Raw genomic sequence first — 25,221 nt, forward strand, 5'->3', positions numbered from 1 at the left:
GATTTTACAGTCTTCATAACAGGTTGAAATTATGTCAGCATCTGACTGGATCTTAACAGTATTGCCGGCCGCGGTGGTCTAGCGGTTCTAGGCGCTCAGTCCGGAACCGCGCGACTGCTACGGTCGCAGGTTCGAATCCTGCCTCGGGCATGAATGTGTGTGATGTCCTTAGGTTAGTTAGGTTTAAGTAGTGCTAAGTTCTAGGGGACTGATGACCTTAGAAGTTAAGTCCCATAGTGCTCAGAGCCATCTTAACAGTATTTCTCTCTCGCATAACAAAATCGCCGAGAGTAGAATTATTATTTTCTACCACGCTGTTAACAAGTAGCGAAAACAGCAGGGGAGCTGTTTACTTTCTGGATGACTCTCTGCTCCAATAGCCTGCATTCTGACTTCCAACAAAGTAGCAGTTCATTAGCGTGGATTGCGTAATCAGTCTTAAGATTTTTAATGTTGAAGTTTTCCGAAGCCCTCTAAAAGTCCATATGTATTTTCGAGGGAGCGACAGTTAGTGACCAATAGCAAATCAACGCCAAGAACATTACTTCAAGTATACCTGCCGACGTCACAAGCACAAAATGAAGAGTGAGAAAACGGGTAATTCAGTAAACAAGGGTCGTCCATTTGAAAGGCTTAGGTAGTCCAATATTAGAACCAGAGTTTAACATAGCTTTGGAGGACTTGCTGTAAAATAATGCAGAAGAAATAGATAACGGGTGTTCGGAATTTCTAAAAACGTTGATAGAAGTGGCAACTAGTCAATATTCAAGCTGGTCTGTAGAATCTATGAGGTGGTAGATCTACCATCAGACTTTCAGAAAAATATCATACACACAATTCCGAAGATAGCAAGGAGAGATAAGTGCGAGAACTATCGCACAGTCGACTTAACAGCTTACGACAATGTAAACTCGTGCAGTTCCGAAATAGTGAAAAAATATTGTCAGCTTATAAGGAAAGATGGTAACGTGCAATACATACAAGAACCAAGAGGTAACGATAAGAACAGAAGACCAAAAATGGAGTGTTCGGATTGTAAAGGGTATACTTCACGGCTGAAGCCTTTCTCCCGTGCTATTCAATATCTACGCTAAGGAAGCAATGGCGGAAATAAAATAAGGTTCATGAGTAGGTTGAAATTCAGGGTGAAAGGATATCGATGATAAGATATGATGATACTGTAAAAGTGAAGAAGAATTACAGGACGTGTTGAATGGTATGAACAGATTAATGCGTGCATAATGTGTACTGAGAGTAAACCAAAGAAAGACTAAAGTAATGAGGAGTATCAGAAATTGAATTAGCTCTAACTTGACACCAGAATTTGGTAATGCGTAAGTAGACGAATTTTGTTGGCCTGGAAAGAAAATAACACGTGACAGACGAAGCAAGGAGGACACAAAAAGCAGAATAGTACAAGGGAGGGGACCGTTCCTGGCCCAAAACAAGTATCGAACATCGCCCTTAACCTGACAAAGAAATTTGTGAAGCCGCTCGTTTGGAGCAGAGCGTTGTATATTAGTGAGTAATGGGTTGTGGGAAATCGGAAAAGAAGACAAGCGACGGGTTTGAAATTTGATACTATAGTAGGATGTTGAAAATTAGGGGGACTGGTAAGGTGAGGAGTGATGAACTTCTTCGCAGAATCGGTGAAGAAAAGAACATGTACAGAGCATTGACAAGAAGAAGGGAGAGGATAATAAAACAAAAGATATTAACTTCTACGGTACTCGAAGGAGCGGGTAAAAACCGTCATGGAAGACAGAGACTCAAATTTATCCAACAGCTAATTGAGAACTTAAGGTACAAGTGCTGTTCTGAGACGACAAGATTGCCACAAGAAAGGAATTGGTAGTGCGCCGCTTCAAATCAGTCACAAGACTGATGACTTAAAATAAGAGGCTGACAACCATATACACTTACTGACAGTACTTTTCTCCGCTGTGTGGCACAGGCGCGTGGGTGGGCTCTGGCAGCTCCTCCAAGTCGTCGTCGTCCTCGTGGTCGTCGTCGGGCGGCGGCTCCGGCAGCGCCAGCGGCAGCCAGTCGGGCAGCAGCTCAGGGTCCTTCGGCACTGGAGGTTCAGGCTCCGGCTCCAGCAGCGGGTCCTCTTCCTCTGCAGGCTCCCTCGGAGGTCTCGGCGGCTCAGGCTCTGGAAGCCACAGCGGCAGCCACGCCGGATCTGCGTCCGGGTCAGGTGAGAGTACATCCCAGTACACACTCTTACTTCTCCACTGGCTTCCAGAGTGCCAAATGTGGACGAACGGCCCAAAGCTCTTTGCTGAGGTCCTCGCCCACAGGTGGATAATAGAATTAGACTGCGCGGCTGCTGTCCATACGGAGGATCTGGCCTCTGAACGGCCACGATGATAGCAGGCTTCTAATAGTCAATTTTTCCTAGATACTTTTATTTCTCACTCCCTACTTACAAACACTGGTAATTCTAAGACCTTTTCGCTTGAATATTTCTTAATTTTCAATTAATAGGAGTACTGCACAATTTCTATTGGTCACTAAGTAAGAAGCCACCTGTTGATAAAACAGTGACTTTGTTTGATGCGTTTCGGGCAGAATCCATTCTCAGATCGTCCTCAAACCAGATGTACATAGCAAATGACAGAAAATGTAGCTACAAAAAAAATATACAAGAGTACGAAATTACTAGTACCGTCAAAATTAAACAGCTGTAATACACATAATGAACATCGTGGTGAGATATATAAAGACAGTACGTAAGAAACAGCGTCATCATGTCAGACTAGCTGACTAGTTACAACGCGATAACCGTGAAGATAATTTAAGCCACCATAGGACGGTGATGAATACAAAAGCAGTGCCACGTAGCGACAAAGGCAGAATTTTTTTATATTTCATAATGAAATGTAGTATATAAAATTAAACTTTTACAAAGTGCGAATAATAAAATGAGAGAAGAACAGAAATTTACAGTTATGTAAAAAATTCCATCGACAAAAGAGGCTCACATGTAAAATTACCAATAAACACAACAAAAATTCCAGAACAGTTACATAAATTCAAGGCAGGAAGGCAGTATAATAAGATACAATAAAATATAAATAATAAAAGCTGTCGCAAGATAGGGTAAGAACTCAAACACTTGCAGGGTTAGATGAGGAACATCGTGCAAGTAAAACCCGATAAAAGATGAAATAAATAATTCTTTCTTTCTCTTACGCCACAGTCTCGCAGCGATCGCAGGGTCGGCGCGGTTACAACGGATTTGGCAGTGTTAGTGTTAGGGATGGCCGGATGCCCTTCCTGCCGCCACCCCGTACCCCCCAGGACGGAATCAGAGTACCCCAACTGTCTGCGTCTAGTGTACGAGTAAATCGTGAAATAGTGCGGACGTGTTTCAAATGTTTGCGACGCGTGTAACTGAGGCAGAACGTGAGGACCAGCCCGGTATTCATCTAGCGGGATGTGGAAAACCGCCTAAAAACCACATCCAGGCTGGCCTGCACACCGGTCTTCGTCGTTAATCCGGCGCGCCTACCCGAGTCCAGGAAGCAGCGCGATAGCGCGATCGGCTACCCTCGCGGGTTAAAAGATAAAATAAAGAATGTAATAATGAAAGACCATAGTAACACAAAGAAACACAGAGGGTGTAATATAATTTACAAAATCATTAAGCTAAGCGGTGACAACCTATTTAGTACATGAGCATTAATTATAACATTTGACATCAAAGATGTTGGGAATCGAACCCTCAAGAAGTACATATAACATAAGTGATAAGTATGAAAAACAACTGGGTGGAGGTAGAGGTATAAAGAATGGGGTAATACATGCGGAAACGCTTGAAATTAATGGTCCAGTATTTCACTGAATATTTAAAAGAACCACTTCCGTCTAGGCGACAGCTGTTCGTTTAAAATGCGCCTCGTTTAAAATGTGCCTCGTGCATAAAGTTTGTAATTCCTCTAATATATGCAACTCACGCTCTTTTGGCTGATCGTGGAGTATCTGCATTCCTCTCTCTAAGAGTAACATAAGCTGCCCCTCTCACGACTTAAACTGTCTTCCTGAGTGAGTCTGTCGTGACAGCTTGTTTGTCACATAGTGTCTTTATATATCATATCACCAGATGCTCATGATGTGTATTTTAGCTGTTTAATTTTGACGGTACCTGTAGTTTCATACTCGTGAATATTATTTGTATAGTTACGTTCTCTGCTATATGCTATGTATTTCTGGTTTGCACACCAGCTGACAATGGGTTCCACCCAGAACGCGTCAAATGGTCACTGTTTTATCAGCTGGTGGTTTCTTACTTAGTGGCAAATATACGAATTGTGCAGTACTCTTATTCATTTGCAATATGGTCACGTTCTTCCTACGTGACCTTATGTCATAATTGTATGTGTAAAATGCTGCAGTGAGGTGAAACCAAAAACAGTAGACAATGGCCACTGGTTCGCCTCGCCCTCTCCTTGCAGGAAACGGTAACGGTGCAGCCGGTCGCAGCTACACGAGCTGCCGTCAGGGCACTCAAATTAAAAGGAGACTAATGGGAAAAAGTAGATAAACTGTTTATTATTTCGAAGATAGTCGCCATAACAATACATTCATCCCACTGTCAGAAAAGACGATCAGTGGCTTCATAGAAAATTATTTGCCGTTGCCTACGCGACTATGATTGCACACAGGCACGTACCTCTTCGTCCGAAGCAAATTGACTTGCTTCAAGACTCCAGAAATATTGAAGTCGCATGAGATAGATCGGGTCTATATGGAGAAGTGTAAACGCTTTACAGTGAAACTTCTGCAGCATAGTCGAAACAGCCGTGGCACCGTGTGGGCGGACATTATCCTGCAAAAGAATGATGCCGTTCGTCAACATTCCCGGGCGTTGATGGCGCACTTCAGTTTTAGCAAAGTGTCCAGGAACCCTGGCGCGTTAATAGTAGCACCTTTTTCGAGAAAGGCAATTAGCAGCGGGCCCTTACACTCAAAGAAAAGGGTCATCATGAGTTTCCTGGAGATGGCGTTCTTGTTGTTTCGCCTACGCTCAGAAATTTCACTGGGAAGTATTTAAATATCAGCTGTAAAGTCCTGATTTTCTTCATGCGATATCCATGTTTTTGGTGTCCCAAAGGAAAACATTCGTAGCTGTCGATCTGTTTCGAACGAAGAGATGAACGCTTACGTACAATCAGAGTTCCATAGGCAACATCAAACATGTTTCCACGGAAACATACCTGTTTTGGTCTCCGCTACTCCGTGAGATTTTTGAAGGAAAAAGTAATCACTTGTGTACTGTCCCTGATTAAAGACTGCTACACAAGGTGAGCTAGCTGAGGTTAGGAGAGACGCGAAATGCCAACTTCAACATGACACTGGCAGGCGGTCGGCCGTCTCAAATTTGGCGCAAGTATCGTGACGCAGATTGAACCGCCTATTCAGAAAACATGATGTTTCAAGGGTTAGTATCTCTTTTGTTTACCTTCCTCAGAGGTGGAAACCAAACCTGTTTCACACATTTGCGAATGCAGCACGAACTATACACTGAGCGCTTATCTCCTTCAGCTGTCTGCCGTTTGCCGTTTGCTTGCTTGCCGTTTTATGGTGAAAATGACATTAATATTTGGCACCCGTGTGGCGCTTGGTGGGGACACGTTGACAGTTGCTGTTTTTCCTTCGACGGCGTGAGCATCCCCCGCTTGTATGCCAGTACTCAGCATTCCTAAGCCTAAAAGGCGGCAGTGTTACGAATTTGCACTAGCGGAATCTAGCAAACATGCTGTCAGGTCATGTATAACACAGCCGGGTCACCAGAAACCTCGACGTAGTCAGTCCGGCGGCCAGACCAGGTTATCTAGGGATAAAAGCGGAACAACAGTCAGAGCGCCTGAGGTTTTACTGTTTGTCCATCACTGTCGGAGAGCGCTTCTAGTCTCGCTTCTCGGTTTCCCCCAAGTTAAAACTGTCGGCAGTTGTAAGCTAAGATAGTATATCTTTGACACTGCAGATGTTGTTTATTAATGGACAAGCTTATGATTACCTCTTCATCTCTTCATTCTGAAGTGAAACATTTTATATGAAGCATTACGTACATAATCAAGACTCTTTTATTGCATTTTTGAAGCCTCTGGTCACAGAAATGGTGTCACAACCGGTTTTGACTTCTTAAAAAGTCAGCATCACACGGTCCTTTTAAAGAGACAGGAAATAATCAAATACTAAGAAACTACACAACAAACTCAACCAAACTTCTGCCTACATCTACACGCATTTGAAAAAGTTACGTAGTAGTTTGTCACGTGCAACTGAGAACTGTCGAGACAGAGAGGGACGCTCACTATGTGAACGTATTCTGATCGGTGCAACAGAAGACTACAGTTAATGCATGAGAGCATAAATCTTACACCTTTCAAAACGCAAACATGAAGCTGAAAATATTAATGTAATTGATTCGTCTCGATGGTCGATGGATCCACCACATTCAGAGTGGGTACACACTTACGCCCCATCTCCTGTGGCAATCTCCAAGTAGCGAGCATGAAGGACTATGGACAGGGACTGCGGATAGGTGGCACTCGGTGGGAATGTGGGTCGGCCGAGAGGTATGCCGAAGTAGTCCGCGCTGTTGCGACAAACCAGGTGCCCCGGTGACGCAGTAGTTAACACAGCTACCCTATTAAGTGGGAGATCCCGGCCCGGCACACATTTTCACTTGCCGCTACTGATGCCGCACAACGTCCTGATGCAGCTGATATCTATAATCTCTTCCCTTTCCTTTTCTTTGGCCCCCGTCCTCCATCAATTTACATAATCAAAATACAAAATTATTTTGGGTGGGATATTTCACGTCAAAGTAAATAACTGACCGAAATTACGTAAATACAAGTGTAGCTAGTTCGACACTCACTTGGGTTGGATGCCACTGAACAGTCGGTGTGAAACACATGTTACGTGAAGATATAGTTAGCAAGTCCGAATCGTCAAAAAAAGAAACCCTAATAAAATAAAGAGTAAAAAAACAAATAAGACACACCATAACAGATTAAAAATTATTTAAAATAAAGAGATTTTTGTTATTTTCATAACTGGTGTCGTGGTTTTTTAGTTAATGAAACGTACTCTAAGTTCTTCAAGTGACTCTAAACGTACTTTTTAGAAATTTAATGCTATCTGTCAGGATGGGAGTGTATCATTACATGCGTCTTAAGCAGCCACTAACATCGTGGAGAGCTGATCATCTAGAAGTGAAGTTACACATACCGTGAAGAGCCAAAGACACTGGTACTCCTGCGTTATATCGTGCATGGTCCCCGCGATCACGCAAAAGTGTCGCGACACGACAGGCAATGGACTAATGTCCGAAGTAGTGATGGAGGGAACTGATACCATGAATCCTGCAGGGCAGTCCAAAAATCGGTAAGAGAACGTGGGAGTGGAGATCTCTCCTGAACAGCACGTTGCAAGACACCCCAAATATGCCCAATAATGATCATGTCTGGGGAATTTCGTGGCCAGCGGAAGTGTTCAAACTCAGAAGAGTGTTCCTGGAGCCAGTCTGTAGCAATTCTGCTCGCATGGGGTGTCGCATTGTCCTGCTGCAATTGCCCAAGTCCTTCGGAATGCACAATGGACATGAATGGATGCAGCAGATCAGAAAGGATGCTTGCATACTTGTCACCTATCAGAGTCGTATCTAGAAGTGTCAGTGTGTCTCATACCACTCCAACTGTAAACGCCCCACACGACACAGAGCCTCCACCAGCTTGAAACATCTCCTGTTGACATGCAAGCTTCCATGGATTCATGAGGTTCTCTCCATACCCGTACACGTACTTCGGCTCGAAACAGTTTCAAAATAGACTCATCCATGCAGGCAACATGTTTCCAGTCATCAACAGTCCGATCTCGGTGTTGACGGGCCCTGGCGAGGCGTAAAGCTTTGTGTCATGCAGTCGTCGAGGGTACGCGAGTGGGCCATCAGCTCCGGAAGCCCATATCGATGATATTTCGTTGAATGGTTCGCAATCTGATACTTATTGATGCTCCAGCACTGAAATCTGCAGCAATTTGCTGAAGCCTTCCACTTCTGCCACGTTGAACGATTCTCTTCAGTCATCGTTGGTCCCGTTCTTACTGGATCTTTTTCTGCTCGCAGCGATGTCGGATATTTGATGTTTTACTGGATTCCTGATATTCACGGTACACTGGTGAAATGGTCGTACGGAAAAATCCCTTCATCGCTACCTCGGAGATGATGTACACCATCGTTCGTGCGCCGACTGTAACACCACGTTCAAACTCACTTAACTCTTGATAACATGCCATTGCAGCAGCAGAAACTGATATAACAACTGGGTCAAACACGTGTTGTCTTATATAGGCGGTGCCGCCCCCAGCGCCGTATTCTGTTTACATATTTCTCTATTTAAATACACGCCCTTACCTTTGGCGCTTCAGTGTATTTGTTCTATCGTATTCTTCCTCTTTTGTTTTTATTGATTAGCAAATGTTGGCGGGGAATATTGATGGCCGTGTGGTAAGCACTGAAATCCGCCCACTGTGGGAGTCAAGAGGTCTGAAGAAAGCAATGCGGTAAAAATTAATGTTTCTTGTACATCCAATTAAACAACTTCAATATTTTACATCTGAGTAGCATCAACATAGCCAAGTTTTATACTTACTGGCGGTTTATACGTTAGTAGCTACAGAATTAAAAAAATATAAGTTCCATTATATGTACCTCTCCGGAAGACAGCCAACTCACTACCACGTTTCTGATCATAGTTTGCCGACGCTCTCAATGTAAGTTGCATTCTTTCACTGGTCACAGTGTTACAGAAAAAAACCAAGAGATTTTGTCTCAACTACGAGTTTATTTAAGACAGTTTCATATAAAAGTTTTTAATTTGGCTACAGGGTCGTACAATGTGGATTAATTAAGAATTAGGGAGCACATTGCGGATTGGTTAAACGTTGTGAACAGTAATATTTCGAGCATATTTTACCGTCGCAAGTTCAAAATATTTACATTTACCTATCGTTGTGATCGTATAAAGAATTTTAATATTTAAATGAGTTTATTATTCTGATGAAATGCAAGCAGATATTAAGTGCAGTTTGATAGCGATTTTAATAATTAAACCAGCAACTCATCACCTTCATTGACACAATACATTTTGTGCATGCTTCCTGTATGTCGTGTAATCGAATGTGTTTTAGAGAGAGCATACTTCTCTGTCACTCAGTGGGACTAATACTTTTCCCCAAATGCTAACTGCACGATGAATATTTGTTACATATCGATATTTTAAATTATAATCCTAAGAACTACTGATTATTTATGAATACTTACCTGACCTATGGTAGCAGTTTCAGATATGGTAAGAAAAAACGAGGATAATGGAATGTAGTCGAATAAAGTCGAGTGACGCTGAGGGAACTAGATTAGGAAATGAGACACTTAAAGTAGTAAAGGAGGCATCAGAGGATCACAAATTTAGCATTGGAGGGCAGCGTGGAGGGTAAGAATCGTAGAGGGAGACCAAGAGATGAATACACTAAGCAGATTCAGAAGGATGTAGGTTGCAGTAAGTACTGGGAGATGAAGAAGCTTGCACAGGACAGAGTAGCATGGAGAGCTGCATCAAACCAGTCTCAGGACTGAAGACCACAACAACAACAACAAGAATAATCAGAGCTCACACGGAAAGATTTAAGTGTTCGTTTTTCCCCCTACTGTTCGAGAGTGGAACGGTAGAGAAGTAGCTTTAAGGTGGTTCGATGAACTCTCTCCTAGGCATTTAATTGTGAATTACGGAGTAATCATGTAGATGTAGATGTATGATAGTTTTTTATTTATGGCGCTACAGTCTGGAGCTGAGCGACCGCTACGGTCGCGGGTTCGAATTCTGCCTCGGTCATGGATGTGTGTGATGTCCTTAGATTAGTTAAGTTTAATTAGTTCTAAGTTCTAGGCGACTGATGACCTCAGAAGTTAAGTCGTCGCATAGTGCACAGAGCCATTTTTTTATTTATGTTTCCATTTACTTTCTGAATTTTATTTCAAGTAGCAAGCATTCTATAACAGAAAATTTAATTATTATATTTCAGAAATAACCAATCAACATTTAAATACTTTCAGTTAAAACGTTTTTATTCCATTTAAATTTACAGTGTAACTGTACCACTGTTCCTACAGGTGGCAGCAGCTCTGGGTCTACCTCTGGATCTACATCTGGCAATGTGGGCAGTGGGTCAAGTGGTACAGGAGGTGGAGCAGCTGGTGGGTATGGTGGAATCTCTGGAGTGGGATCATCAGGAACAGGAGGCCTTGGAGGTGCCACAGGTGGTGCAGCAGCCACTGGAGGCAGTGCTGGATCCCAGTCTGGTGGGACTGGTCATGGTAGTGCTGGAGCAAGTGGTATAGGAGGCGGCTCTGGAACAGGAGGAATTGGGTTTGGTACCCATACAGGAGCTGGTGGACATGGAAATGTAGCTGGTGCTTCAGGTGGAAGTGGCGCTGGAGGGTTTGGACTTGGAGGAACTGGTTCTGGTACTTTTGGCAGTGGTGTATCAGGTACAGGAGGCTATGGCTCTTCTGGATCCGGAAATGTCGGAAGAGGAACTGGAACTGGAGGCATTGGAGGCAGTGTTAGTGCACCATCTGGTGGGTTTGGCCCAGGTGGAGTTGCTGGTGGCTCAGGGATATCTGGAGGGCATGGTGGTGCAGGTGGCATTGGAGGTATTGGTGGAACTGGGTCAACTTCCAGTGGACATGGAAATGGAGCAGCTGGTCATGGAGCCCAAACTGGGTCTGCAGGCTTTGGTGCAGGTAGTTCATCTGGTGGAGGTGCTGGTGGACCAGGTATATCTGGAGGGTATGGTGGTGTAGGTGGTGCTGGAGGTGTTAGTGGAACTGGGTCAACTTCCAGTGGACATGGAAGTGGAGCAGCTGGCCAGGGAGCCCAAACTGGGTCTGTTGGCTTTGGTGCAGGTAGCTCATCTGGTGGTGCTACAGGAGGTTATGGAGGCACTGGTGGTATTGCAGGTGGACCAGGATCTGGCAGCATTGGTCAAAGTGGTGCTGGTGCAGGTGGTTCAGGAGCTTTTGGTGCATCTCAAGGAGGTTCCACTGGAACTGGTGGTGCCTTCAGTAATGGGGGCACAGGAGGTGCTGTGGGACATGGTGGTCCTGGAGGGGCTGGTCATGGTGTGGGAACTGGTGGAGCTGGTAGTGCTGGTGGAAGCCAAGGAGGTTACTCTGGAAGCTCTAGTGGTGGTTCCTCTGGAGCTAGTGGCCTGGGTGGAGTATCTGGTGCTGGTACTGGCAATTTAGGACATGGTGCTGGTGGGGCTGGTGGTTTTCTGGGTCATAGTGCAGGAGTAGGAAGCTCTGGTGGTGGTGCTGGTAACATTGGTACTGGTTCCATTGGAGGAGGTTCTGGAGCTTCTGGGCCTGGTGTGAGTGGTGGTATATCTAGTGGAGGTGCCGGAGGTTATGGCGGAAGTTCTGGTGTTGGAGGTGGTGCTGTTGGTGGAGGCAATCATGCTGGAGGTGCTGCTGTTGGCTCTGGGCATGGAGGTATCGCCACTGGCTCCTCTGGACTCGGAGGCAGTGCTGGCTTAGACTCTGGTTCCTTAGTTGGTGGTGGAGCAGGACAGTCGGGAACTGGCTCTTCGGCGGGAAGTTCGGCTGGATCCTCCTCTGGAAGCTCTGCTGGTGCTCTTGGTGGCTCTGGCGGCAGTTCTGGAGGCTCCAAAGCCAGCTCCGGCAGCTCTGCAGGCAGCGACGCCAGCGCTGGAACAGGCTCTGGTGCGTCCTCAGGCAGCAAGGCCAGCTCCAGCGCGAGCTCAGGAAGTGCTACGGGCAGAGATGCCCATGGCCGCAAGGGCGTCAAGGGATACCATGGGAGCCACCACTGACACGCATCACTGTTCGCATCTGCGCACAGATAATCTTGCTGAACTCTAGTATGTCGCAGTGTATGAACATTGTGATCTGCCAAATTGTACAGAGATCCATCTGTGATCTACTATACTACATTACATTTCAACGCAATTTTCTAACTGTTCAGTGTGCCTGACTCTAAGTTAACAGAAAATGTGAATTTTTTATTGCGGCAGTTGGGTGTAAGAGTCAAGTGAATCGTTTATTTTTACGCAGTGAATCCATTTGATAATTAATTAACTTTTGTCTTTTTGTGATACTCATGTATGAATGTTGTTTCTCAATGAGTTTGAAAATATACAACTCTTAACAAATGGATTCTTTTTCATTAGTTTCCTTCCAAATAATTTTCCTAAACAACGTCCAATTTATATATTCTGTTAGTATTTTGTTATCAACAAATTACTGCTAGTTGATGAACAACAGTTTTCTGGCACACTGCAGAACTCTACCTAGCATTCTGAAATTATGCAGAAGTTGCTCTACCGAAAACGAAATGCTCCAATTAAAAATGAACTTGCTCGACAGAAACCTGGTCATGAAAAACACTATATGGCATATTGTGTCGTATTTTGGCGGCTTCACGACGTTCTCCAACAGTGGTGGTAATACATAGTTTTCATTGTATTCGCGGGTGCACATTGCAGTCGATCCCAATCACGTGTTTCGCACGCTGTCTGTCGGAAAATCGCTGTATATGCCAAACGTGGCTGACAGCAGCAACGTGGCACCGGAAAGACTTTAAATGAGTAAAACCTTTGAGATGCTGTTTTGGAGTAAACGCTAAGAAAGGGAAAGCTATTCCTTGAGAAACAGCCTCCAACAACATGTGAATGCCATAACGTCCTTCAGAATTGCAATATTGCTGTCTGTATGAGCAGTTCTCACAAAGCTATCGACTCAGACGATATGACTCGTAATAAACACAACCTATCACTAAAGATAAGCACATAAGCCACTAACTCGAACAGAACTGTCCTAAAAAAGCACCAGTGAACCGAATGATCTTGATGGACAGTGATATGTAAGATCATTTCGCGGTGTGTCTGATACGAACTAAATAGCTTACGTCTGTTTCATACTTTGTTGAAAATCTTATTTTATTTTGTTTTAAGGATCGAGCTGGTGGTCGCAATAGCTGCTTTAAAACTGTGTGTGAAAAGCTAAACTTGAAAGTCAAACAAGTGAATCGAATATGAAGATCTGACTACATCTCACTTTACTTGAGCGACTGTCTGGTCACGCTCGACTGTTCATAGTGCGTGCGCGTCACACACCAGCGTGTGAATTAGCCGCTGACCACGTCAGAAGTGAGGCGATGAGGTCAGAGACTCACTGATTGTGCCGAGTATAGAATTTAAAAAATCTTTCGTATGTTGAAAACTGAGGAAAAACAACGGACGACAGCATTGTTGCTGACATCGGAAGTTAAGCAATTCTCACCTCGATCACTTGTTAAAACAGAAGTTGTGCTTTTGTCTCTTTTTAATCTTTATTATATTGTTTGGTGCGTTTCCGTGACAAGCAACATACGCCGCATGGGGACTTGGTCTTTTTCCCACGAGTGTTCTCCGACAAAAGAAATCAAATACTTCAAGCATAAGCTATTTATATTTCACGATACCTGGAAAAAGAAAAAGGTTACAGTATCCATAAATAATAATGTAAAAAGATAAAAACGTTTTTTAGTGAAAATTGTTTGAGCAGTGAGAAAGTCAAATGTTGAGGAAGAAACTGGTTTAGAATGTTATTTGGACCTTAAACTAAAAAAGGACACAAAGGGTAAAGGAAGAAGCCACAATGCATTGCCCTCTAAGTAATGTTTGATGTATTTGTAAGCATTTACATCCTCGAGCAAATATATATTTAAACAAAAATTTTCTATTCTTTCCGTTTTCTTCGTTGTAGAGAGTTTACCATCGATTATGAATTTCGCTTTAGTCTTCAATAAAACCCGTTGTCATCTACATCTACATTTATACTCCGCAAGCCACCCAACGGTGTGTGGCGGAGGGCACTTTACGTGCCACTGTCATTACCTCCCTTTTCTGTTCCAGTCGCGTATGGTTCGCGGGAAGAACGACTGTCTGAAAGCCTGCGTGCGCGCTCGAATCTCTCTAATTTTACATTCGTGATCTCCTCGGGAGGTATAAGTAGGGGGAAGCAATATATTCGATACCTCATACGGAAACGCACCCTCTCGAAACCCGACGAGCAAGCTACACCGCGATGCAGAGCGCCTGTCTTGCAGTCTGCCACATGAGTTTGCTAAACATCTCCGTAACGCTATCACGCTTACCAAATAACCCTGTGACGAAACGCGCCGCTCTTCTTTGGATCTTCTCTATCGCCTCCGTCAACCCGATCTGGTACGGATCCCACACTGATGAGCAATACTCAAGTATAGGTCGAACGAGTGTTTTGTAAGCCACCTCCTTTGTTGATGGACTAAATTTTCTAAGGACTCTCCCAGTGAATCTCAACCTGGTACCCGCCTTACCAACAATTAATTTTATATGATCATTCCACTTCAAATCGTTCCGCACGCATACTCCCAGATATTTTACAGAAGTAACTGCTACCAGTGTTTGTTCCGCTATCATATAATCATACAATAAAAGATCCCTCTTTCTATGTATTCGCAATACATTACATTTGTCTATGTTAAGGGTCAGTTGCCACTCCCTGCACCAAGTGCCTATACGCTGCAGATCTTCCTGCATTGCGCTACAATTTTCTAATGCTGCAACTTCTCTGTATACTACAGCATCTTCCGCGAAAAGCCGCATGGAACTTCCGACACTGTCTCCTAGGTCATTTACATATATTGTGAAAAGCAATGGTCCCATAACACTCCCCTGTGGCACGCCAGAGGTTACGTTAACGTCTGTAGACGTCTCTTCATTGATAACAACATGCTGTGTTCTGTTTGCTAAAAACTCTTCAATTCAGCCAAACAGCTGGTCTGATATTCCGTAGGCTCTTACTTTGTTTATCAGGCGACAGTGCGGAACTGTATCGAACGCCTTCCGGAAGTCAAGGAAAATAGCATCTACCTAGGAGCCTGTATCTAATATTTTCTGGGTCTCATGAACAAATAAAGCGAGTTGGGTCTCACACGATCGCTGTTTCCGGAATCCATGTTGATTCCTACATATTAGATTCTGGGTTTCCAAAAACGACATGATACTCGAGCAAAACACATGTTCTAAAATTCTACAACAGATCGACGTCAGAGATATAGGTCTATAGTTTTGCGCATCTGCTCGACGACCCTTCTTGAAGACTGGGACTACCTGTGCTTTTTTCCAATCATTCCTACCGCAAGTATCCTCTAGATACTTGCGGTACACGGCTGTTAGACGGGGGGCAAGTTCTTTCGCGTACTCTGTGTAGAATTGAATTGGTATCCCGTCAGGTGCAGTGGACTTTCCTCTGTTGAGTGATTCCAGTTGCTTTTCTATTCCTTGGACACTTATTTCGATGTCAGCCATTTTTTCGTTTGTGCGAGGATTTAGAGAAGGAACTGCAGTGCGGTCTTCCTCTGTGAAACAGCTTTGGAAAAAGGTGTTTAGTATTTCAGCTTTCCGCGTGTCATCCTCTGTTTCAATGCCATCATCATCCCGGAGTGTCTGGATATTCTGTTTCGAGCCACTTACTGATTTAACGTAAGACCAGAACTTCCTAGGATTTTCTGTCAAGTCGGTGCATAGAATTTTACTTTCGAATTCACTGAACGCTTCACGCATAGCCCTCCTTACGCTAACTTTGACATCGTTTAGCTTCTGTTTGTCTGAAAGGTTTTGGCTGCGTTTAAACTTGGAGTGAAGCTCTCTTTGCTTTCGCAGTAGTTTCCTAACTTTGTTGTTGAACCACGGTGGGTTTTTCCCGTCCCTCACAGTTTTACTCGGCACGTACCTGTCTAAAACGCATTTTACGATTGCCTTGAACTTTTTCCATACACACTCAACATTGTCAGTGTCGGAACAGAAATTTTCGTTTTGATCTGTTAGGTAGTCTGAAATCTGCCTTCTATTACTCTTGCTAAACAGATAAACCTTCCTCCCTTTCTTTATATTCCTATTAACTTCCATATTCAGGGATGCTGCAACGGCCTTATCATCACAGATTCCCTGTTCTGCACTTACAGAGTCGAAAAGTTCGGGTCTGTTTGTTATCAGTAGGTCCAAGATGTTATCTCCACGAGTCGGTTCTCTGTTTAATTGCTCGAGGTAATTTTCGGATAGTGCACTCAGTATAATGTCACTCGATGCTCTATCCCTACCACCCGTCCTAAACATCTGAGTGTCCCAGTCTATATCTGGTCATAACTAGTGTCTTAATAATTATGTCACCATATACCGACTTTTTGTTATACGAGCAGCAGATATGTAGGCCAGATGTGTTTGGTTAGAGAATTCAGCGTGTTATGACTTCAGTGGAGTGAAAATGACGAAATTTTTAAATGCTAAATCTCACCTTTGTCAGAAGCATCAAAAATAATACATCTTTTTTTGTACACAACTTATTGGTTTCCAAAAGAAGGACAAGATATTTTGATATCACAGAGTTTGCTGCTCACTTCATCCACGCAAAAAGATAAAGACACATATTATAAAATAAATCAATTTCTTAAGAACGCTCTAGGCGGTATACTAGGGAAGTAATTGGTTCCAAGTGGCGATAAGAAAGTTTATGTTTCAAGCATCATTAATACCTAGACACTGCCCTTTATTTGTGGTAATATAGGTGCAGAAATACAGCAGTTGTAAGTAGTAGAGCTGGAGTCAACAAAAATTATTTCTAATATTTTTTATATTTTTTACAAGAGAATAGAAAAACTAAATTCAAGAAAAAATCTTTCAGAATTAACTTCTGTTTCTTTCACAAACTACATTCTTTGGTTCAGATGTTGCACAGAAATCCCTGTGCTGCTAACTAAGAAATGGCAACATCGCCATCAGGTTTTCCGGTTTGGTAAGTGACGAACATAGCTGGTCTTCCATAAGAAGTACGGAACGACATACTTCAGCCATGGTCTTTCCTCTTATCCACAGTAAGAACAATTAATAGCTTTTTGTGACGAATGAGTGTGAGACACTTAGATCATACTGCATTTGGAGCTCTTACACCCCTGCATTGACAATGTTCCAACAGCATCTTTCAAATCAAATCAAATCGAAGCTCAGAAACTTGTATGCTATCCCCTCAAACCATACCATGTTAAACGCAGGAGTCTTTCACGCAAGGCACTTCGAACTCCAAAGGGAATATATGCTTCGCACACAGAGCAAGCACCACCAACTAATAGATATTTGGAACATTTTCCCATGATTTGGCATTTTAAACAAGTCTGGTAACATGCAACAGAGTACTGAGAATAAAATAGGAATGAAAAAGCTTTTTGCAAAAACATGCAACTTAGAAAATTTGACATTTCCACTCTTCGTTTGCTGACGAATGGCTTGCCATTCGCATCTAGCTGTTAGCGGTAGCAGTACAAACGCTTTTTACACAATGTGCACTATCAAGGGGGAGGGGGGTACTTTATGCCCACCACAAAAGAAACAAAAAAAACGCATTTAGTTAACTGATGTTAACTTATAGCGATAGGTATTGCTGTGTAATTAGTGTCTAGAAGCTGAAAATATCTTTTAGCAAATTGGTTTTGATGCCTCAGTTGAACTGTGATGCAAACGTGTACAAATGAATGAGGACTATGTTGAACGTTTGTGTTGTGTAGAGGAAATTTGTGGTAAGGTCTAATGGGACCAAACTGCTAAGGTCATCGGTTACTAAGCCTACACACTGCTTAATCTAACTTACACTATGGACAACACACACACCCATGCCCGAGGGAGGATTCGAACCTCCGACAGGGGGAGCCGCACGGACCGTGGCAAGGCGTCCTAGACCATGCAGCTACCCAGCGAGGCTATGTAGAGGACAATAGTTCAGCTATTATCTGTAGCAGTTCCGCTGTTATATCTTCAGTATTAAAATTATATATGACAGACGAAGAACTACTTTTTGATCCACACTCGTAAGACTACTGAAATAAAGGGATTGATAGAATACTCCTTTTGCAACATTAAAACTGCCTAAATTGTCACATCTTCAGATTTACGTCATTGTTGATGCAGTGGTGTTGGACGACGTCGATAACACTCCATACGTGTCTGGCACGGTGCAAACAGCTTCTGGTTCTTGATTCTGCCAAGGAATTGCTATCGCGTAGGAGCGGGCAGCACTATCTGCCTCACAGAATCTCTCTGTATGCAAATGATGCTACATTCACTTAAGTGGGAGCTCGACTCGCGGCTACTTACACGAGCGGTCCGTAGCTTCCTGTTTCTCTCACGGAACTAGCAACGTAGAGGTCGGGAGTAGGTCGCCCTAAGCGTTTAACACTTTTCTGGAAGTCTTAGAAAGACAATTTATTCCAAATATGTACATAGTTATTCCTAATACAGGTGAACCGTCGTACTACTCGATATTTTAGAAAATCAAAAACTACAATCTCACCACAGTTATTTAAAGGAAATAGGAAGCCCGGGATCACTGGTGATGGACAAGCTTGTGATTGTTTTACAATTTTAATTTGACTCAAAACAGACTTTATTATAAACTTCAATTCGGACATTTACCCTCTTAATGATGCAACATACAAATCTTCACTTTAATTAAATTACATAAACACGAATAAGAATCATATTTTGCGTCCGCAACCAAAATCATAGATACTAGGCACGGTGAATAATCAATCTTAAACAATCGATCTTGTTTAACCATGTCTCAAAAGACTAGTAACACTATACACTTCCAATCCAAAGTTACACAGCCACATAATACCACAACTTCATTAAAAAATAAATATTTTAAAGGTTAATAAAACTGAACTGCCCACATAAACTTTGGACAACATGGTTGTGGAGATAAAGCAGTGATTAGTATGATTAATCAATTATTCAAAAACAGTCTTAATCGCGTTTATTATTATTATACCGCCAACCGGTTTCAACCCGACGTAGGGGTCATCTTCTGGGCGTTAACACCGTTGGTCAACTGCTGGTGGTGTCACTCCTGTCTACAGAACGGCAGATGTGACATTTTAGTCAGTTTTAATGTTGCAAAAAAGTATTCATTCTTTAATTTTAATTTCGTGTATCAACCCCTTTATTTCGGTAGCCTTGATCTATAACTACCGTTCTGTAGATAGGAGTGACACCCAGTCGACCAATGGTGTAAACGCTCAGAAGATGACCCCTACATCGGGTTGAAACCGGTTGGCGGTATTATAACAATAATAAATGCGATTAAGACTGTTTTTGAATAATTGCCCACATAAAGGTCCACAGTGAAACATGCTTATACTAAAAATGCAAAGTGGGCCAACCAAGGTCGCAAAACTGGTACATAGGAAAAATAACAATTTGCACGTTGATTAAAAATATACAAATGATTAACATAAGTGTTAAATAAGAATGGATAGCAATAACTCAACCAGTAAAATGACCTACAGAAACGCTAATATTAACCAAGTGGCCTCACTTAAATAACGGACATAATGACTCAGAATGATTCCCAAATTGCACTTAACTTTAGAGAACAGCGTTAAGGCCCACAGCAGTATTTGGAAGCAATAACGCTACGGCCGGCAGGCAATACGAGCGTTGACTCCCCACGGCTTGTGCACATGCTCACTAACAGGCGGTATATATTTATAGATAGTCCGACCGGCCTCACAATGAGCGGTCCTGACAAGAATCCATAACCGCACCGACGCCAGGAAACGAGCAGACTTAACAAATGGCCTGCAGCACAGATTGCAAAGAAAACCAGGTCAAATCACAGCCATACTAGAATATATAATAAGCATGCCGCCAAATTCTTATGGAGCAATACTCTAACGTTACCCGTCTCCCAGTAAATTAGCAGGAAACTTAGAGATCACTTCCAATTGCCTTAAGGCACTTTCAACATTAAATAAACATACCAAATCCTACCGTGACAAACGATTAAACCATTAACTCTACAACTGCCGGGCCCGTACACAACCGCAACCAGTCCTTAAGCGGTCAGTATGTCCTAAAACAAGTTAAAATTTACATGAAAACCACTTAAAACAACTCCACAGATGATGAGAAACGAAATGAAGAACATGAGCCTCTTTAAAATAGCCACTGTGGAGCCAAGTTCAGAGCCATCTCCGGCAGCTACCCATGCAACAATAAGTTTCAACAATCTTGTTAGTTAAACACATGCGTAACTTGGAGCTTGCAATTTACGAGCTGGGAAGCTGTTCAGCGTGAGACTACGAACCCACCACAATTTTACCCGTCAAGGAGGCCAATGATCGGTGCGACAAAAGACAAGGGCGGCGAGCACGGCGAGGCCCATGCACCACGGTTAGGGAAGCAGGCTTGTTTTCAACACACATTGGCTCGTTCAACGCCGACCGGAGCCTCTCTCGTCACACGTTCACCCGGAAAACCGCCGGGGGGAGCAGTCAAAGATAGCAAGACAACCGAATATCGATATCAGCGATGCAAGTAGAGCACCCTAGCGCAAGCCGCCACGGCGCAACAGGAAAAATAGTTCGTGCGAAACATAACGTGCTTCATGCGTACACGATATCTCGCAAACGACTGATGACGGTGAACGTGTAGAGTCCGGCTTCCCGGATTTCAGAAAGGCGTTGGGAGCGGTACCACGTCGTTGACTACCAATCAGGATACGACCATACTCAGTGCATTGGCAAATATACGGTTTAAGACAAATTTATTTACTCAGGGAATGAGCTTTATGGAGCAGATACAGGAACTGTGCATCACAGTCCTAGTGGAGGCAGGTATTCATTGCCTTCCTCCGAGTTGTTATGAATTATCAACTGTGTACCCCTCGAGTGTGGAAGGCTGTGATTAGTGTATGTGCAGTGTAATGTTGTTATGGATGGAGAAAAGGGAGAGGATGAAACCCGGTGCAGGCACTTAGGCTACTCCTCTGGAATAGCGCCGAGGTCAGTGGCAAATTTAACGTCCGCATCCGGTGGACGGATGACCATCAACAATATCACACGCCGTTACTTCATGGCATACTGCAGAGAGGTTTGGAATTTCGGAATTTCATAGAGGGCATTGGTGCAAAGACTGGTGATCAGAACTTCACGCCACCACCTCCTCTCCTCTTGCCGGCCGAATACTAAAAGTGAAAATTTTCCACCAGCTGGATTCGAAACGGTTTACCCCAGATCGAGCGATACTGCACATGTGGGCTAAGGCCGTCCTCACATTGTAATTGTTTCTCTTCTCAAAGCACGCCGGACGTGTTTTCCGTCATCGTTGAAACACGCTTTGAAATGACTTGCTACACCACACAGAAGGCGATTTGCGACCATAGCACTCTCAAATAGCAGTTGTCAGCTGCCTGTAGCACACTAATTACACAATTTTTTTTACGAAAATGGACGCGCATGAAATAGTTCCCTTAACTCTGTTAGCGATCGTCGAAGTACGTTGGAAAAACTGCGAATAAGATTTTGGTCTAGTTGATGGCTTGAACAGTGGATTGCTAGTAGAGAAATACTACGTATGCTGCGCAATGATCTGAGATGCATACTGATAGAAGTTATTCGTAACTCTGTTGAATCTCCATCACATTTTCTTTTTAAATTAAATATAGTTAAAATACAGTATCTAATGTCAGTTTGCGCATCCGTAACATCCACATTCTCTATTTTGCATTGACTACATCACTTTGAAGTGAGGTGCTTTGTCACGTAGATTTCAAGCTCGAGATTCGTTTCGCAATTTCTTTCAAATGAAAGAGGAGATTTTTCGCAAAGCTACTCACTATCACTGAGAAAGATATTTAACAGAAAGACACAGACATGAGGCAGTCCATAGATACAAATTAGGTATGTATCTTTTACACAAAGTTTCAAATAGCAATAGTTTCCAGGATGTAACTTCTGTTTACTTTTTGACGTAGACTGGCAGTTACGTTAAGCCGGCCGCGGTGGCCGAGCGGTTCTAGACACTTCAGTCTGGAACCACGCGACTGCTACGGTCGCAGGTTCGAATCCTGCCTGGGGCATGGATTTGTGTAATGTCCTTAGGTTAGTTAGGTTTAGGTAGTTCTAAGTTCTAGGGGACTGATGACCTCATATGTTAAGTCCCATAGTGCTCAGAGCCATTTTTGAGTTACGTTAATATTTCTAGCCGTTGCGGAAGCGTTTCAGTCATCGGCCTATGCAGCAAGAACTGCAGCAAATATATTATTTATAATAAATAACATCGACTATTGCAGATAATACTTCTATTAAATTAATAAAAATGTTCCACGATATTTAAGAAAAAAAGGTGAAAAAATTGTAAATAGCTAAGTGTGAATCTGCTACTTTTGTTATTTTAGTTTACACCACTATCGACGATTCAACAGTTACAGCTCTGCAGCAGGGCCTAAGTTACACGGTATACAATGTCTAAAGGCTGGAACTGCAAATGCCATTATTTGACATTTAACTATGCCTGGAACGACGCGCTTTTGCCAAATCATCATACTGTAATATAATTGAAACGGTATACTCTCATAGGATGGTAGTTATAGCACGGAAAAAATCGAATACGAAAAGCCTTTTAACTACCAATAAGTAGTTTCCTGTGCTTTTTTTATTATAAATGGCGCTTAAAACGACGTTTTCGGAAGAAACAGCTTATATTCACGCTACGCACACTAGAATACAAAACCTACCACATACAACGCTCAACTCAGTTTCGCTTAATAGGGTACAGCTAGACTATAAGAATAACTCCCATTTACATCGAATTTTTTCCTGAAAATTATTAACTAAATCTGAGTTTTAGTAATGTAGTATTACTTCTGTGGGTATACCTATCCTATTGGTTAAAGGTGCATGTAAACTATTATCAGACGTTTATGTTATGCTGTTATTCGCTTTGACCTCCCGATTAGACGAAAGCACATTTCAGTCGGGCTATTCGCTTAGCGATCGGGAATATGAGAATAATGTAAATTGTGGGCGAATACACAATTAAATTACTTGGAATGTTAACTGATAATACGCTAATTTCTATTTAATACTCAATGCATCTAATAATACAATAATAAGTACAATAATAACGACCGAGCCGCTAGTTATAAGCGATAATCATTAATATCTTTAACAGTGGAATACATGTACCGGTACTATTGTTGCCATGACTACAGGATAGACCACTTTCAGAAATGGTAGTATGGGACAAAATAAGAAAAAAAATGTTTTGTGAACGTGGGCTCTAAATCGCATGCCTAAAGAGGTATGAGGACTTGTTCATCTGCTACAATGTGAAACACGTCTGTTTATCGAAGAGGTGCTCTAGCTCTTAAGGTATGCGTTTTAGAGGACATATTTCCTGGACATTTTTTCTTGTTCTGGTACATACTACCACCTCTCAGAGTCACCTACCTACAATCGTAGCAACAATGGTGTCTGTATACACGACTTTCCAGCGTCTGTGTTATTTCCGATTACGATGCAATGTTCCTTCGGGCATGCATGCATGCATGTCCATAGGAACAGGCAGTGTGGCGATTACAGCCTTTACGAAATATGTGAAATGAATTCGCCATTGCGGCTATGGACAACCATCAACTTTATAATGGAACGATGACAGTGAAAATTTGTGCCGGACCCGGAATCTATCTCGGATTTCCCGCTTATCACGAGGGATTGCCTTATCATTTGGCTATCCGAGCACGACTCATGATGAGACTCAGGCTTCAATATGTCGTCAGCCATATGTCTACAACCCGTACTCGTACATCCAATATGTATGTTCCCGTACAGGCGAGACATTTTACTTGAAAGTCGCTTGCCGGGTGCCGGCGGGTAAGTACGATATTGCACTGCCTGTGTTATTCCGAATAACGATGCAGGGTTCATTTGGACATGCGTACAACAGTCTGCTTTCCGCAATCGTGCGGCTCGGATATCTACTTCCGTCCCTGCGGTGGAGCTTCGCACGCACGCGGTTGCTTATTGGGTGATACTCTTCGCTACTGCTTGCACTTTCCATCTAGAATGGCTCATTCGTAACGACAGACTACCATCAAGATCAGCTTTAATAATGAATTTGCACGATCGAAGATATTTGAAGAGGAACGGTTCATCCACGAAGAAATTAAAATTGAACCACAAGATACAATTGGAATCTATTCTCTATCACAAGGAGTGCGATCTATATCAAACCGATCAGTGACACGCTTTGTGACAAGATCGTACGCGAACACAAAGATGGACTTAAATATTCTGACGCCACGTCGTACTGATCATGCGAGTCTTGGATTAAGAAATGCCAGAGTATCTGAGCTAGCATTTGAGGTTCCAGCTGACATCGTGATTGCCGCGTTGCAACCCTGTGGTAGGGTAATCAGCTACATAGCAGAAAAATGGACAACCTTTACCACGTACCCGGTACTTAATTGTGTGCGACAATTAGCGATCGAGTTAGCAAAACATGTTCCGTCTTATCTCAGAATTGGAAGCTGCAGAGCGAGTCACTTACTATGGTCAGCAGAAAACTTGCTCCAGTTGTGGTCAGGAAAGCCGCGCCCGCTCGGCATGTCTCCAACGGAGAACTGTATAAGTACCAACAAGTGAGGCTGTAGCAACACCAACGGCGACATTCCTCCCTCACACATAAGCAAACGTGTTCTGGAAAAACGCCTCACTGAAGAGTGGGATCACGCAGCAGGTGCACAGTCCCGTCGAAAAGCCAACGGCAGATGACGACATGAGCCTGGTGGTGGCGGCAACGCCCCCCACCGAGTAGCACCGACCGACTCCTACAATACAGAGACCGGGAAAGAAAGTGGTCATCGACAGTCGAAAAGTGCCAACGCCTGTTTTCGTCTCATACGGCAGTGCCGACACTCGCCCACATTCGTATAGAGAAACGCACACGCATAAGCAACGATCCCCGAAACAGCACAAGAAACGATGTCTCAATCCGTCGGATGACTGCTTAATACATACGCAGGGCGAAGATCAAGACCTTGGAAGAGGTACCGAGACTTCACATTCCGAACACCACAGTTTCGACAGCAGCATTCGTCGAGAACGACCTGAAAAGTTCGACAGCGCTGTGCTACGAGCTATCCGCTGTCAATCCAAGGTAGCAGAAGACGCGACACGGAGGGACGGGGCTGGAAAGACCCGGCCGACTGCAAACTTACCGGGTGATCAATAAGTCAGTATAAATTTGAAAACTGAATAAATCACGGAATAATGT

General features: G+C 43.2%; 1 protein-coding gene across 1 annotated transcript in view; it reads left to right on the plus strand.

Annotated features, from left to right (window-relative positions):
- The window catches only part of LOC126174762 (uncharacterized), a 77,448-nt gene extending 65,324 nt beyond the window's left edge, over positions 1-12,124 (plus strand). Inside the window, exon 5 of the mRNA XM_049921097.1 lies at positions 10,559-12,124. Coding sequence (XP_049777054.1) covers positions 10,559-11,904 — 1,346 coding nt within the window. The 3' untranslated portion in view covers positions 11,905-12,124. The remainder of the gene's footprint in view (positions 1-10,558) is intronic.
- The last annotated feature ends 13,097 nt before the right edge of the window (positions 12,125-25,221 follow it).

Source organism: Schistocerca cancellata, chromosome 1, assembly GCF_023864275.1.
Source record: "Schistocerca cancellata isolate TAMUIC-IGC-003103 chromosome 1, iqSchCanc2.1, whole genome shotgun sequence".
NCBI classification, from domain to species: Eukaryota; Metazoa; Arthropoda; class Insecta; order Orthoptera; family Acrididae; genus Schistocerca; species Schistocerca cancellata.